At 48.6% G+C, this 15,460-nt stretch overlaps 1 protein-coding gene across 1 annotated transcript in view; it reads left to right on the top strand.

Moving 5' to 3' along the window:
• The window catches only part of CUL4B (cullin 4B), a 945,370-nt gene that overhangs the window by 876,461 nt on the left and 53,449 nt on the right, over positions 1 to 15,460 (top strand). Inside the window, exon 20 of the mRNA XM_078688736.1 lies at positions 12,507 to 12,659. Coding sequence (XP_078544862.1) covers positions 12,507 to 12,659 — 153 coding nt within the window. The remainder of the gene's footprint in view (positions 1 to 12,506; positions 12,660 to 15,460) is intronic.

The raw sequence follows: 15,460 nt of genomic DNA, 5'->3' as shown, positions 1-15,460 counted from the left end.
AAAGTCTGTGATGTACTTCTTATTGCCCTTGTTTGCTCTCCTAGATCTTTTGGTGGGGTTTGGGGGTATGAAAGCATCCCAAGATCTCCCGGATCTCATGGTGAACTCCTGTCTTCCTGCTTCTGTTCCTGCTCCTGCTCCTGTTTCTTTTCTTTTCCTTCACGGGGGGGTTACCCTTACCCTAACCCTTGCGTCGCTGATTCCTTTGTGTCCTGCACCCCTGTACCCCTGCGGTCTGTGATCAGGACTGGTGGGGGCGGAGGCAGGAGTCGGTTACCGTGGATTAATGGTGCTGGATCCAGAACTGGCTACTGTAGTATTTAGGGTTATGTTACTACTTCCGTCTACCCCCTAGGCGTAGCCACTGGTGCAAGCTGCCTGTGAGTGCCTCTTCGTGGTGCCTTGCGGTGCCTCTTGCTGCTCTCTGTTGGCCTAGCCACAGCCTCAGCTTTTTGCCAGCTTTAGCCTTGGAGACTGGCAGGTAACCCCTTCTTCTCGGCTCTTGCCCGATTAGGCTATCCCAACCCTGCCGCGTCGGTGAGACGGAGAGGTGGCAGTCTCAGTCCGATTGCAGCTCCTTCTGTGAGTCGGCAGACCCCGCTCACCTGCTCTCCAGACTCTCTCCGAGCCGTGCACCGTACACCGTACACCAAAGTGAGGGAAAATGGAGAAAATGCTTGCTTGCGGGACCGCCCGCCGATTGTAGCTCCACAGCTACCCGCACCCTGCTCACTCCCGCTCTTCTCCTGCCTTGGAGCGGCCGCGGCTCACCGGCTCCTGACTGTCAGCGGCGGCTATGGGGGCTTAAAGATGCGGAGCTCTTTTCAAAACTGCAGCGTGGCCGCGACACACCTCTCCCCCGCTCTGGCTGCTATGAGGGGCTTGAGGCTGAGACTGAGGTCGAGGTTGTGGTTAAGGAGCGGCGTCACCCTGCTCCGCGCTGCTCCTGCTCCTCGCGCAGAATGGCTGACTGGCTGTCAGTTACACCTGGAAAACACGGACTGGCATCGAGGGGGGAGAGAGACATACATCAGTATGATATAGGTGGGGGGGATGACACACCAGACTCACACACATACCCTGTAGATGAAGGTATCAACCCAGATACATATCCTACAGATGAAGATATATATGAGTACCCACCAAATAATGTGCCTGACATTCCTGATCCTCAGTCCTACCCAACGAAACTTTCCCCTCCAGAAGATAGCATTGGGTTTAATCACCTCTTAAATAGAGCTGCCCTTTACCACGGGGTTACAATGCACTCTGATGCCATTGAGGAGGATTTTTTACTAGACACATTTGAGCAGTCACAAAGGTCCACACAAATACTACCCATGATCAAAGGAGTCATTAAACATGTTCCAGAAATATTTAAAGACCCTGTGCGCTGTAGAGTGTTAAATCCAAGAATAGAAAAGAAATATAGACCAGCACCATCTGATCCAGTCTATATTAAGGGACATCTGCCACTAGACACCCTAGTAGTGTCCAATGCATGGAAAAGAGCTAATTCCCAGACTTCTGGTGACACGCCCCCTCCTGACAAAGATTCCAAGGTTATTGATGTGTCAGGTAAACGGATTGCTGCGCAGGCTATAACGCATAGCAAATACACAAGCCCTGCTCTCACGCTATGACAGGGCTCACTACGATCAATTGGAAAAACTGTTAGAGCACCTCCCAGATCAATACAAAGATCAGGCAACAGAGCTCATACAAGAAGGCAAATTAATATCCAATGCCTCAATTAAATGTGCACTAGATGTAGCCGACACAGCATCCAGAGTAGTCAATACTAGTGTTATACTCAGACGACATGCGTGGTTACGCATTTCCGGGTTTAAGACGGAGGTGCAGAGTACCATCTTGAACCAGCCTTTCAATCAAAACCAATTGTTTGGGCCGGAAGTAGACACTACACTAGAAAAAATGAAAAAGGACACAGACACAGCTAAGTCTATGGGAGCATTACAATCCACACAGACTAGAAGTTCTTTTCGCCGCTCCTTTTATAGAGGAGGCTCCAAGCAAACCGGTGCAGATACAACATCATCTTTCAAGACGCACACACAGACCTCCTCTAACAAAGGCTACTTTAGAGGAGGATACAGAGGCAATAATAATAAAGGAAGAGGTAGAGGTAACAACAACAACCGCTCCTCTTCCACTCCCAAACAGTGACTTCCCTCTGCTTCCCCTACAGCATTCCACTCCTGTGGGGAGCAGATTATCACAGTTCCTACCTGTCTGGAATTCCATCACAACAGACAGGTGGGTGAGACAGATTATCCAACATGGCTACTGCCTAGAACTCACAGCAACCCCCCCCCCCCAAACATACCACCCAGGCAGCGTCCAATGTCTACAGACCATCTGACTCTACTTTAATAACAGGAAGTTCTAGCGCTTCTACAAAAGGATGCTATTCAATTAGTTCCTTTAGAAGAACAGGGAATAGGAGTTTACTCCCTGTACTTTCTAATCCCCAAGAAGGACGGGACACTACGGCCAATGCTCGACCTCAGGCCCCTCAACCATTACATACAATCAGATCATTTTCACATGATCACTCTGCAACAAGTACTCCCATTACTACAAGGTGATTTTCTTTCAACACTAGACCTGAAGGACGCCTATTTTCACATTCCTATACATCCTGCTCACAGGAAGTATTTAAGGTTTGTCATACAAGGACAGCACTATCAGTTCAAAGTCCTTCCATTCGGGGTCACAACAGCACCACGAGTGTTCACAAAGTGCTTAGCAGTAGTAGCGGCACATCTCCGAAGACAACAGATACATGTCTTCCCTTACCTCGACGATTGGCTCCTAAAAGCAAGATCATTCATTCAATGTGTCCAACACAAAAATCAGACAATTCAAACGTTGCACAACTTGGGGTTCAGAATAAACTACACCAAGTCGCACCTGCACCCTTCACATGTGCATCAGTACCTAGGAGCTACCATAGACACATCCATAGCTCTAGTGTATCCCAGTCCAGCCAGGATACAGAGCATTCAGACCTTAGTCACCATTTTTCAACACCAGCAGTCTCTCCAAGCCAGAGTGTTCATGAGACTAATTGGCATGATGGCATCTTGCATCTTCATAGTTCCACATGCAAGACTTCAAATGCGCCCATTACAAGAATGTCTAGCACAACAGTGGAATCCGGCTCAAGGTCAGCTCACAGACCTGGTGTTGGTAGACAGCCATACATATCGCTCTCTGCAATGGTGGAACACCAAAAACTTGATAAGAGGGCGGCCATTCCTCGAGCCTGTTCCACAGATAGTGCTCACGACAGACGCATCCCTCACAGGATGGGGAGCCCATCTCTTACATTATACCACACAAGGCCAATGGAACAACCAACAAAGACTGTTCCATATCAACCACCTAGAGCTGCTAGCAATTTTCCTAGCACTCAAAACGTTTCAATTGCAAGTACAAAACAAAGCTGTCTTAATCCGGACGGACAATATGACAGCCATGTACTATATACAAAAACAGGGGGGACACACTCTCTGCAACTGTCCCAGCTCGCGCAGAACATTTGGAGATGGGCCATTCCTCAAAACATACATCTGACAGTAGAACACCTTCCAGGAATTCACAATCAGATAGCAGATCTGTTGAGTCGGCAGTCACAACAGATTCACAAATGGGAAATACATCCACAAGTTCTTCAGCCATTCTGCCAAATGTGGGGGCATCCACTGATAGATCTGTTTGCCACCCAAGAAAATGCTAAATGCCCAACCTTCGCCGCCAGGTTTCCACACCCACGGTCGGAAAGGAATGCGATATGGATGAACTGGTCAGGCAGATCTGCGTACGCTTTTCCGCCTCTCCCACTCATTTCACTAGTAGTGCGCAAATTCAGACAACAGTCTCTCAAACTAATACTAGTAGCTCCCACATGGGCACGTCAGCCGTGGTTCACCACACTACTAGATCTCTCGCTGGTTCCACATCAAAAGTTACAGCTCACACCCTCCCACCAAGCCAACTGAATTTGGCGATCTGGCTCCTGAAGTCTTAGCGATTGGTTACTTAAACCTACCACCAGACTGTATGAACATCATTAAAGAAGCTAGAAAACCCACTACCAGAGCGTGTTATGCCGCTAAGTGGAAAAGATGTGCAATATATTATAACAATAATCACATTGATCCACTGGATGCTTCCATCCAAAATATCATTTGTTACCTTTTACATCTACAAAGGTCCAATTTAGCTTATTCTTCCATACGCCTGCATCTTGCAGCAATTGCAGCCTATTTACAGAATAGGCAACATCTATCTCTCTTCAGAGTACCTGCAATCAAAGCATTCATGGAAGGATTAAAACGAATAATCCCACCTAGGTTACACCTGCTCCTGTATGGAACCTGAACATTGTCCTTCCAAGACTCATGGGACCCCCTATCGAGCCTTTACACAAATGTGAATTGCAATTTCTAACATGGAAAACTGCTTTCCTTCTTGCCATCACCTCTCTCAGAAGAGTTAGTGAAATACAAGCATTCACAATACAAGAACCATTTTTTCAAATACATCCTAATAAAGTGGTTCTTAGGTCTAATCCAAAATTTCTGCCAAAGGTTATCACTCCTTTTCATCTTAACCAATCTGTAGAGCTATCTGTGTTTTTCCAAAACCCAGACTCTGTTGCAGAAAGGGCCTTACCCACCTTAGATGTTAAAAGAGCTCTGTTATACTATACAGATAGGACTAAATCCTTTAGAAAGACAAAACAATTATTTGTATCTTTCTCTCCTCCACACAAAGGCAACCCCATCTCTAAGGGGGGGATTGCCAGGTGGATTGTAAAGTGTATACAAATATGCTATCAAAAAGCTAAACGCACACTAACAATTCCTCCTAGAGCGCACTACACTCGCAAACTAGGAGCCTCTATGGCTTTCTTAGGAAATATACCACTAGAGGACATATGCAAGGCAGCAACATGGTCTACACCACACACCTTCATTAAACACTATTGTGTTGATGTGCAGGCCAAGCAGCAAGCTGCGGTGGGCCAAGCTGTCCTTGGAACACTGTTTCAAACTACTGCAACGGATACAAGCGACCACCGCTAGGGAAGACACTGCTGCACAATCGATGCTAAGTGTACACTCTGCAGCTCATGTGCCTCGAACGGAAAATGCTACTTACCAGTATGCATCTGTTCTTGGCATGTAGAGCTGCAGAGTTGTACACGCCCTCCCGCCTCCCCGGGACTTGTATCCGTTCCAGTTCTCATCTCACTTAGATGCACACGCATGGACATCCTTTCTCTTTACTTCTACTAACTCCATCATTTCCCATCATGGCGAAAAACAATCTGAGGATGGTGTCGATGACCATGCACAGTATTGTCCAAGGGAGGAGTCACCTATCTCGTGACTACAAAGACTTCTTCCAAGAAGACAACTACCTGCAATCATCCGAGCCCAACACCAGGTGGCGATCTAATGCTAAGTGTACGACTCTGCAGCTCTACATGCCAAGAACAGATGCATACTGGTAAGTAGCATTTTCCTTTTTACTGCCTGCTGCAGGAGAAGGAATTGCATTGCATCCTGCCCTACTGAAACACAGAGTGTTGGGGACCCTATGCCACAAGAGTAGCCACCAGGACTAGACCCTCTACGCCACTTGCAGCGGGCAGCGTGACTGGACTGTGCCCCATGGGAGGGCATCTGCAGGCGGAGAGGGCACAAGGACCACACAATATGCCACTGGAGCTGGCTTGGCGTTTAAACACTGAGACCCGTGTAGTGGCTGTGCCTGGCACCTCTTGAAAGCATTATTAACCTACAGATGTTTTGTGTTGCAGTTACAGAAGCCCCAGAGGATCACTCATGAGGCAGCCCGAGCATCGATTTTGAAGCCGGGCAACGTTATGAGTAGGCAAAAGGCCAGGGCTTGAGTCAGGATACCACATGGTGGACGGCGTCCCCCCACTTATTTTACCAGGAGCTCGATTACTGGATTAAATGGAGCCACACATTCACTCTTTGGCCTCTCTCGGGCGAGATCGGAGCTCATTCAGAACGCTGCTCACGCGCTGGCTTCTCTGATGCAATCGCATCTAAGGGGTGAGCAATGGGACGCAATGAGTCTGATAGTGCAAGCCACCTTTCGTGACGTCACTTCCTGTTGTGATATCAGCATCCCCACTTCTTTTTTTAGGACTTGTGCCCTGAACAAGGAGTTTACCTAGAAAATCTGTTAGCAGTGGCGGGCTTCGCCTGTGAGCAGATTATTTTTGTTGTCTGCACTTTATAACTTTGGAGGTGACCGCTAAAAGGAAGGGCGAGGAAAAGTACGGAGAGGGCAGACTGGTCTAAGGTGGGCTGTAGCTGACTGAGGGCTGGATGACAACGTAATAGAAACATTAGCCAATGTATTTAAAATGTGATCGCAGTGTACCTACCTATGGACGTCAAATCACCAAAATCCCAGGGGTAATGGCACTGACATCATATGTAATTTGATCTCAATAACATCACATAAAGATATGTCAAATTATCTTTGACCCACATTCACTCTCTACCAAGCTGTGTGATTCTCATATGACTGTATTTGTTCTCTCTTCTGGTGTCTCTTTCTCTCCCCTCCTGTCTCCTCTATATCAGCTGTTTTCTCACCGCTCTCCTAATAATATCTCGCGTCTCCCCTTTCTCACCTGTTCTATCTATTTTTCAGCTCTTTCAACTGTCTCCCACCTCTCTAACTCCCTAGTCTATCTCTTTCTTATCTGTCCTTGTCCCAATATCATCTCCATATCTCCCCACATCTTGTTGTTTTTTTCTAACCTCTCTGGCTTATCACAACTTTTTTCTCTCTCACTCTCCCTGCTTTACCTCTCAGTTGTCTATCTTCACCTCTCTCCCTCTCTTTCTATCTTTGCTATCCTTTTCTCTATCTGTATCACACCTCTTATACAGTCATCCCCTCTTACAGGCACTCTTGTCACTTGTTGATGTGTCTATCACCTATCTCTTTCACACCTGTCTATATCCCCCACACCTCTCTCTGATGTCTCTTTAATCCCTCTGTCTCTCTCTTTCTCTCTCACATAGGCACACGCACAACTGCATACACACACACACACACACACACACACACACACACACACCTCCCCCATGACTTTGTTTTCCTTCTCTTCATTATTTCCCCATCCTACTCTTTCACCTCTAACCCCTGCACCTCTGTCCCCTAATTCACCCATATATTGGTAAGGCGGGCACTCGGGCAATGGCAGAGGGGCCGGTATCCGAGTTCCAGCTGTGGGCTGCTTTTTTGGGCAGCCTGGGGTGGAGGGTCGATTTAGGTGGTGTCAGTGTTCGGAGGCAGCCAGTGGGTGACTGAGTGGCCTTTCTGGAGGCAAATGGGTGTCCATTACCTCCCTTTTATCACTTGGCAGAGGTGTCACTCCCTTTCTCTTGCTGGGCCTCCCCATTCACGTATGCAGATTGGCCAGGGGCAGGGGAGGGGGCCTGAGCAGAAGTGGCCTGACTTGTATTCAGGTGTGTTTCACCAGTGTGAACAAATCCGTGCATTTTTTTTTAAAGTTTCAAAAACATGCCTCTGAGAGAGGCCCCCCCCCCCTTCTTTTTATAAAGAAAAAGCATTTGGAATGCAATAGGTCTCGCATTTGCAAGAGTTTTAGCTATTAGCGTTGTAAATTACAATGTCTTTAATTTGTTTTAAAAACCAAAACAAAGGCATTGTCATTTACAATGCCAATAGCTCAAACACGGTCCCAGAACAAGGTCAAGGATAATGTAACCATTCATTTAAATAATTTACATCGAACTTTAGGAGTACAGCTACATTGTTATTTATTCACAGTGTGCACACATATTCAATTGCATAGTGTCAAACAGACAGTAATTCAATTTAAACACAATTAGAACCCCAAAAGGTAAGGGAAAGGAAAGTGAAAGTGTGGGAGGAAGTGTCAGGAAAGAAATTGTGACTTTGACAATGATCAGTCAATGATATTCATTAAACATAACAATCAATTACATTGGAAAAAGGTTTTAAATTAATATTTCCAAATATTGAACATAAAATGTGTCATGCTTCCAAAGATGTTATCAATTAATGATATATGCGGGAGGAAGCTGACAGGGAGAAAGCTGTCGACGTTTCGACCCAGTGCTGAGTGCAGGCAGATGCTGACGCCTTGCTATAGGGTCTTCATCAGGACGGGTAGGGGCTTTTTACCATGTAGTATGGAATAATCAGTACATGGTATTGCAGTCTCATATAAGCGGTACACATCCAATGTATGGTGCCTGTGGATCAGGAGAGTTCACGAGAAAGGGGGAGGATTGGACGTCTCCCCGTCAATAGAGTTCAGTACAGCTTGGTTCGTCCTCCGTCTTTCTCTTCTTCTTTTCTAACTGGTCCCGCTTCTTTCGTGGGTCGGTATCTGTCCGGAACGGTCTCCTTGGGGTCGTTCTGGATATCCCTGGCCTTGCTTTCGTCTTGATCTCGGATTGGTCTTGGTGCTCAGCTTTGTGGTGCTTGCCAACTGCCGGCTGCACCCGCCTGCTCTTTCTGGTCCACGGCTGGGGATTCTGGCGTGGGTCCTTGTGGTCCTACCTCTTGTTCTGCTGAAGCCTTGCACAACTGCGTCTTTCTTTTCCCGCCTGCCTTTATTGGCTGTGGGGCCGTTCAGCCTTGTCCGTTGTCAGTTCAGCTGTCCCCTTCACTGTGTGTGTGCATGTCTTCCAGTAGAGGGCTTTGTCTCCGTTTCTACCTCTTCTCCTTGGAGTCTTGGGGTGATTCTTTCTTCCTCGGTACTCCTTTGCCATTGTCTGTACCTTCGGGGCTCTTTGGCAGGTGTCCCTGGTATCTTGGCTGAGCTTGGGGTCTCCGGGCCTCCCTTCGCCTCGTCCTTGCTTCCTTCTGCTTGGTGGCGGCTGGGCCGCGCTTCCTGTCCCCTTTCTACATCCCCTGCTGGGGCTCTGTGTTCTTCCTACTGGGGGGGTTCTCTCGCAGGCCCTCCTCCTTCCTTCTGGGTATGGCTAGGGTATCTATTCTACGTTACGGAATCTGCGGCTAGTATTCTCTATCAGATGTACGAGTTACTTACCTTCGGTAACGATGTATCTGGTAGAGACGATTCTAGCCGCTGATTCCTTCACGGCCCGCCCTTCCTCCCTCTTACTGTTCGCCCTTTTTCATTGCTTGAAATTTCTGACTCATGTACAGTCCTTTGAGTTGGGGTCTCTTGGCTGGGCCTCGGCCTTAATTCTTTTCAGGGGATGCGACTCTCCTTGATGGTGTTGTCTTAGGGTATTTGTCGTTACTCTTCTGTTCTGGACTTCTTGTCCTTCACTGTTAATGGACTGTGGTTGCAGGCTTTTTTCGTCTGCTGCAACATTTTTTCACATGTTGTTTCTATCTCCGGGGAGAATGTCGTATTTCCTTGCAAGGTTGCCTTGCAGTAACTGTGCTCTGTTCTTCCCTTCTTTGAATATCGGTGCCACAGTGCCTGGCACTTCCCCAAATGGTGCTGTTCCTCACCATTTGCTTCTTTACTTTCTGTTTATCTGTTTTTTCTCACACTGTTCCCATATTCTAACAGTTTTGTTTGTGATGGCTCCGCATTGTGGCACGGAAAAGTTCTCCGAAGAAAACTGACGTCAGCGCGCCGGGGTGGGGCTTATGTGACCTCACTGACGTCCGCGGACGACGTCGGGGTAGAGTCACGCGGTACCGCGCAGATGCTGGGGCAAAGAAAATTTTCCAGATCCAGTCTCACACCTGGGGATAATTCTACGTTAAGGAATCTGTGGCTAGAATCATCTCTACCAGATACATCATTACCGAAAGTAAGTAACTCTTATGTCTCTGGACTAGTGTGGGGGGGAGGCTTCCAAGTGCCACCAGACTGCTTTGAAGGGCAAATATGGTGCTCTCTTTGCATAAACCGGTTTACTCCAGTGAGGAGCCTTTGGCTCCAGTTCTGGAGCAAAACCACACAAAGGACAGGCGAGTGACCCCCTGTCCAGCACCTCCTCTGGTAGGTTCCCAGAGCTCTACCAGGTGACTGCTTGATTCTGCCATCTTGAAAGCAAGATAAGCAGAGGCCCCTGGGAGCATCTGACTGGTCAGTCCACTAGAGTAGCATCCATCCCCGATAGGTGGACCACTGCAGAAGCTGTCCAACCCCCTTCCTGAGTTACTTGGCGACTCCTCTGAGGGTGGGACCCTACATTCATCTGAACAAGGATACCGCTGCAAGTCTCATCCTCAGGATCCTCCACAAGACTCTTCTGCTCCTGGACACTGGACTCTGCTGTTGGGCTGTGCTGGACTCAAGACAAGACTGCTTCTGGTTGGAAGGCTCCTTCTGCAATTTCGTCTCTGCTTTGCACCCATCCTGCAACATCTGAGGCCGTTCATCCTCTATATTCACAAGGACTGTGTGCATCATGGACAGCTTGAAGGAATCTCCCTGGTAGTGAAGGAGTCACTCACTTCCAGCCGTAGGTACCCCAATGTCGACGACTGATCTGTGGATCCTGCTGTTCCATGGACTCTTCAAGGCTCCATTATACAGTTGGCGGTTTGGTAGTTCTCCTGAGGACTGACCAGTCTTCTGTGTAATTTGGAAGACTGCAATCCCTCGTTTACTTACTGGAATTGAGTCTCTGTCAGCCGTTGCCTAGGCTTGTTAACTATCCAGTCCGAAGATCTTCTAGCTCCAAGAAGCCTCATCCTGTCGCAAAGGCAAGTCCTCACTGCACCCCCGCGACGTGATCCTCCATCTGTGTTTTGGTGCTGAGGCTTTCCTGCGACTCCTTTTGCTTGCATCTAGAGGATCCCTCTGGGGTTTTCCATCGATTTGTGCTGCTTTCCTGCTTGCTGAGGGCTAGCCCTAACTTACCTCTGCTGGATGAGTTCCCTGGACCTTGCTGGTCCTCCTTTCTGCAACTCTACCTGCAAAGCGTCTGCTGCATTTGCCAAGGCTTGTTGGTGGTCCTGCGGGCCACTGACCCTTCTGCAATTCGTCAACTGTCGTGTGACAGTGACATGGACAACTTCTGTGGTACAACATCGTCGCCTGGTCTCCACAGCTACAACTCCAAGACCTCCATCCTACAGTGAAGTACCCCCCCCCCCCCCCCCCCCCCCCCCCCCGATGGGTGGGAATTGTGCTCCTACTAGGCGACATTGAGTGGTTTGGACTCTATCTCCTCTCTCCACAGGTGTTCCCATATCAGGAATCCACACCTGGGTTTCACCGAACTGGTCTACGAGTCATCGTAGCAGCTGGAATTTCGAAGATCTCTATTGACTTCAATGGGCAGTTCTGACACCACTTCACACCTATGCACTCGGGCTCCCTGGTGTAGGGGATGTACGACATTACAACGCATGCTTTTACATCGCATGCTTTTACAACACGAGTTTTACAACGCATACCATTACAACGCATAGTGCTTTGGGGCGCTGGATAGTGAAATATTTAATTTACTATTCCAACTCCAGTCCCCGTGGATAGTAGAGAAGGTTTTGGATAGTAAATTAAATATATTCCCTATCCTTGAGCGCCCCCCAGCGCAATGCGTTGTAATGGTTTGCGTTGTAAAAGCTGCGATGTAAAAGCATCGCGTGGTAAAAGTTGCGTTGTAAGTGATGTTCCCCGGTGTAGGTATCCTGCGTCTAGGGATATCCACGGGTGGGGGTGCTTTTTAACCTCCCTGGTTCCAAAAGGTTTACTCGGGGTCCTCTGGTAAGGGTCCTAAATCCTGAAATTCCTAACCGCGACTTCCACATGTTATCCTATGAAAACTGACCTGGGCACTTAGGGACTCCTAGTTAGTTAACTTTGGTCTTTCCGTGCTTCCCTTGACCTACAGATCCTTGGGTGGTAGTCTTGGTTCGGTACCCCTTTTGCATTCCATTTACTTTCTATATGGTTTCCCCCCCATCCCCCCCCCCCACACACACACACACACGCACACAGGAGCTCATGCATTTTTATGTGTTTACTTACCTGTTTTACTGATATTTCTATTGTGTAAATCATATCTCTGGACAGATTAAACACAACATGCCTCTTCAAGACAGTGCATGCACTGTCTAGCCAATTCCTAGAAAAATAAGGAAAAATATATATATTGTCTTGTCCGACATAATTGTGATTTTCATAAATGCTAGTCAGTGACACTTATAACTGGCTACTACCTTGCTACTTGAATCATTGCACAGAACTAGTGTGTTTATTTAAGCCAACTACAAGGGTTGCATCGGTCTTTGTTTCTTAGCCAGATCGATTCAATAGTATGTGGTGTTGTCCTTGCTCGAGGTCATTGAGTGGCATAAGCAAACATATTCTGTCCACCAAAATGAGTTCTTTGAACCTAAAAATCCAGAGTTGGATGTTTTGAGTATGATCATACATAATGTTGATGACACGTTCATATATTTGATCTTACTTTGGTATTTTGCTGCTTCACTAGGTGGAAGAACAGGCTAGCACTACGGAAAGAGTATTCCAGGATCGGCAATATCAAATTGATGCTGCAATTGTTCGAATCATGAAAATGAGGAAAACCCTTAGCCACAATCTTCTTGTATCAGAGGTGTATAACCAGCTTAAATTTCCAGTGAAGGTATGTTGATTGTTTTCCTGATTTTTATTTTTTTAAGAACCTTTTTCATAATTAAATTTTTTGTAATGCACATCCTTAAGTCAAACTCTCCAGCATGCCTCCGCATCTGGGTAAAAGTGTTTAATTATACATTGAGGGCTTTGGTTGTCTTATGCTGTAAATTACTTACTTTGAATGACCAGAATGGCAAGACTCAAATATGGTTTGAGTGCTTACCATTTGTTGAGAAACGTTAACATAAAATGAAGGAATGAGCAAGATATTGCGGTGGTTTTTTAACCTTCCTGAGAACACTAAGCATTTCAAACTTTGAATCTATGAAAGATGTAAAGGTTGAAGAATCACAATTTGAATTGTTTGCTTTTCTGTTTCACATTTTATTGTCCTGCTGTTTTACTGGAAGGGATGGTGAGGCTCTTAGTTTCTTTTCCTTGTAGTACTCCAAATGTAATGTAAATTCTGACCTCCTCACACTCCAAAGGAAAAAGAAATCTGAGCCCACACTTAGTGAACAATTTGTTACTGTTGTGCTCATTACGCTTGTGGGCACTCTATGTAGTGTGTGACTCCAGGAAAGCCTTTTCCTCCTTGAGACTCACTTGCTCCAATGAGCTCTGTACCTTTGTGCCACCCCCACCCCAACTCCTACTAAGCTTTGTGGGCAGAAGTGCAGACCAAATGTTAAGCAGAATGAGGACCTTGTCCCTTGATTGGTTGATATTTTTTTTTTTACTTTTAATTGATTGGACAGCAAATGATAGGCAGAGAAGAAGTTTGACCTTTATCATCATTAGTTTAAATAACGCAGGTTGAGACATTGATAGATGTTTGTGACATTGTCTGACAGACTACTAGCCGCAGATTCCTCAACCTAGAATTATCCCCAGGCGTGAGACTAGACTCTGATTTTTTTTTTTTTGCCACAGCATCCCTGCGCGCCGGGGGACGGCATCACGTGACTCCGCCCAGGCGTAGTCCGCGTACGTGACATCAGCAAGGTCACATAATTCCCACCCCAGCACGCCTATGTCAGTTTTTTCCTTTTCCACGCGCAACGCGGATCCGGTTCATGCTCCGGGCCTGTTTAGGCCTTTACCTTTTGCTATTGGGTGTGTTTGTGAGAACAGTGTACGGATGCCTTCGGGCTTTAAGACGTGCTCGTCTTGTGGACTCCTGATGTCGGAAACGGACCCTCACCTCATTTGCATGTGGTGCTTGGGGGAACATCACGACTGCTCTGATTGCGAGGCGTGCCAGCAGTTGAAGCTGAAGTTGCAGCGGGAGCGCCGGATGAAACTTCTCTAGGCTCGCATGTCCAGATCGGCTTCATCACCTCGATCAGCTTCTGAGGAAGGTTTTCGAAGCCGCCGCCGTCGTCATCCTCATCCCTCTCCTAAGCCGCAAGAGCGTCGTTCACCTGTTGGTAAGTGTCGCAGTTTGTTCCCGAAGGCTGGTTTCCGGCCTGTTGGGGGCGTAGACTCTCCGCGGATTATGCGGCCCGCGTAGCGTCCCCCTATCCACCGTTTCCTGGTGAGGGGGCGTCGAGAACCCAGAAGGAGACATATACGGCGGCTTTGCAGGCCTCGCTGGCTTCTCCTTCCCCTTCTGGGACGTCAGCGGATCCCTTGAATTATGCGGGGCCCCCCGCGGCGTAGCCGGCAGCTCCGAGGCAGAATGGCTCGGTTCCAGGCTTGGAGGATGTGGTGCCACTGGGGTGCGGCCCTTCAGGGGTCTTTACTTCGGACCACGGCACCCCTGCTTCGCCGCAAACTCCTGCAGGAGTCCTGTGGTGTCGCGGGAGGTCGCCGGGGCTCGGGTCGCATCCCCGAGCCCCTCTCGGCCCTATGGACAGGCGGCAAACTTGTCTATGGCCGAGGTGACGCCGCTACGGCGCTGGCAGCTGCTGGCCCTGGCGGCGCCTCAGGGGTCGGCGGACCACCTTCGTCCCATCATGGATTGAGGCTGCGGGGACCACTCGTCCCTCCACGGGCCCCTCTCGTTCCTCCACGCCGGCAGCTGCTTCACCGGAGATTGAGTTGACCTTGGCGGCACCATGGGGGTCGGCGAGCCCCTCTCGTCCCCTCATGGGTCGAGGCTGGCGGGGGACTCCTTGTCACTCCTCGGGTCCCTCTTGTCCCTCCACGCAGGCGGCTGCCTCGTCGGAGGTCGAGTCTGCGCCGTTCTGCTGCCGTCCCTTAGCCGCCTCGGCTCCGGCCCAGCCCCGGTCTCCTGTGCCGTGTGATGTGGCCGAGGCCTGTCTGGCGTCTTCTTTGGAGCTGGACGACGACGACGACGTCCTGCCTCAGGTTGCGGACTCTACGGCATCGAACAGGTGTCAGGTTGTGAACTCGTATTCAGACGCTTCCTCTTCCCCGGAGGTTGGACGCCTACTGGTGTCGTCCTCACCGGAGATGGGCCACCACGTTGTGGCTTTTTCCCCGATGTCATCAAAGGACGGCTCCTCACCGTAGCTGCGGTTTTCGCCGGAGGAACCACAGGTCCCCCACTCCTCGGCACCTCTTCCTCCTTTCCGGAGTTCTTTCTGTTGTCCTGCGGTTCTTTCTGTTGTCCTGCGGTTCTTTCTGTTGTCCTCTGCTGCGGAAGTTTATTCCCAAGAGGGTTCCTATGTCTTGGGACTTAACATACCTTATGTGGGGTAGTGGTAGCTGTTATATAGCTTGTTCTGTGCTTGGGAGTTGTGGTTTCCTTCGGGCCTCTGCTCTCCATGGCGTGTAAGTACGCTGCAGGTGAATTCCCTTATTGTTGGGTTGGAATACCTCTGGTGGCGCCCGGGGTATCAT

Source organism: Lissotriton helveticus, chromosome 4_1 (genome assembly GCF_964261635.1).
Source record: "Lissotriton helveticus chromosome 4_1, aLisHel1.1, whole genome shotgun sequence".
NCBI classification, from domain to species: Eukaryota; Metazoa; Chordata; class Amphibia; order Caudata; family Salamandridae; genus Lissotriton; species Lissotriton helveticus.
This window is presented reverse-complemented; position numbering and strand designations above follow the sequence as displayed.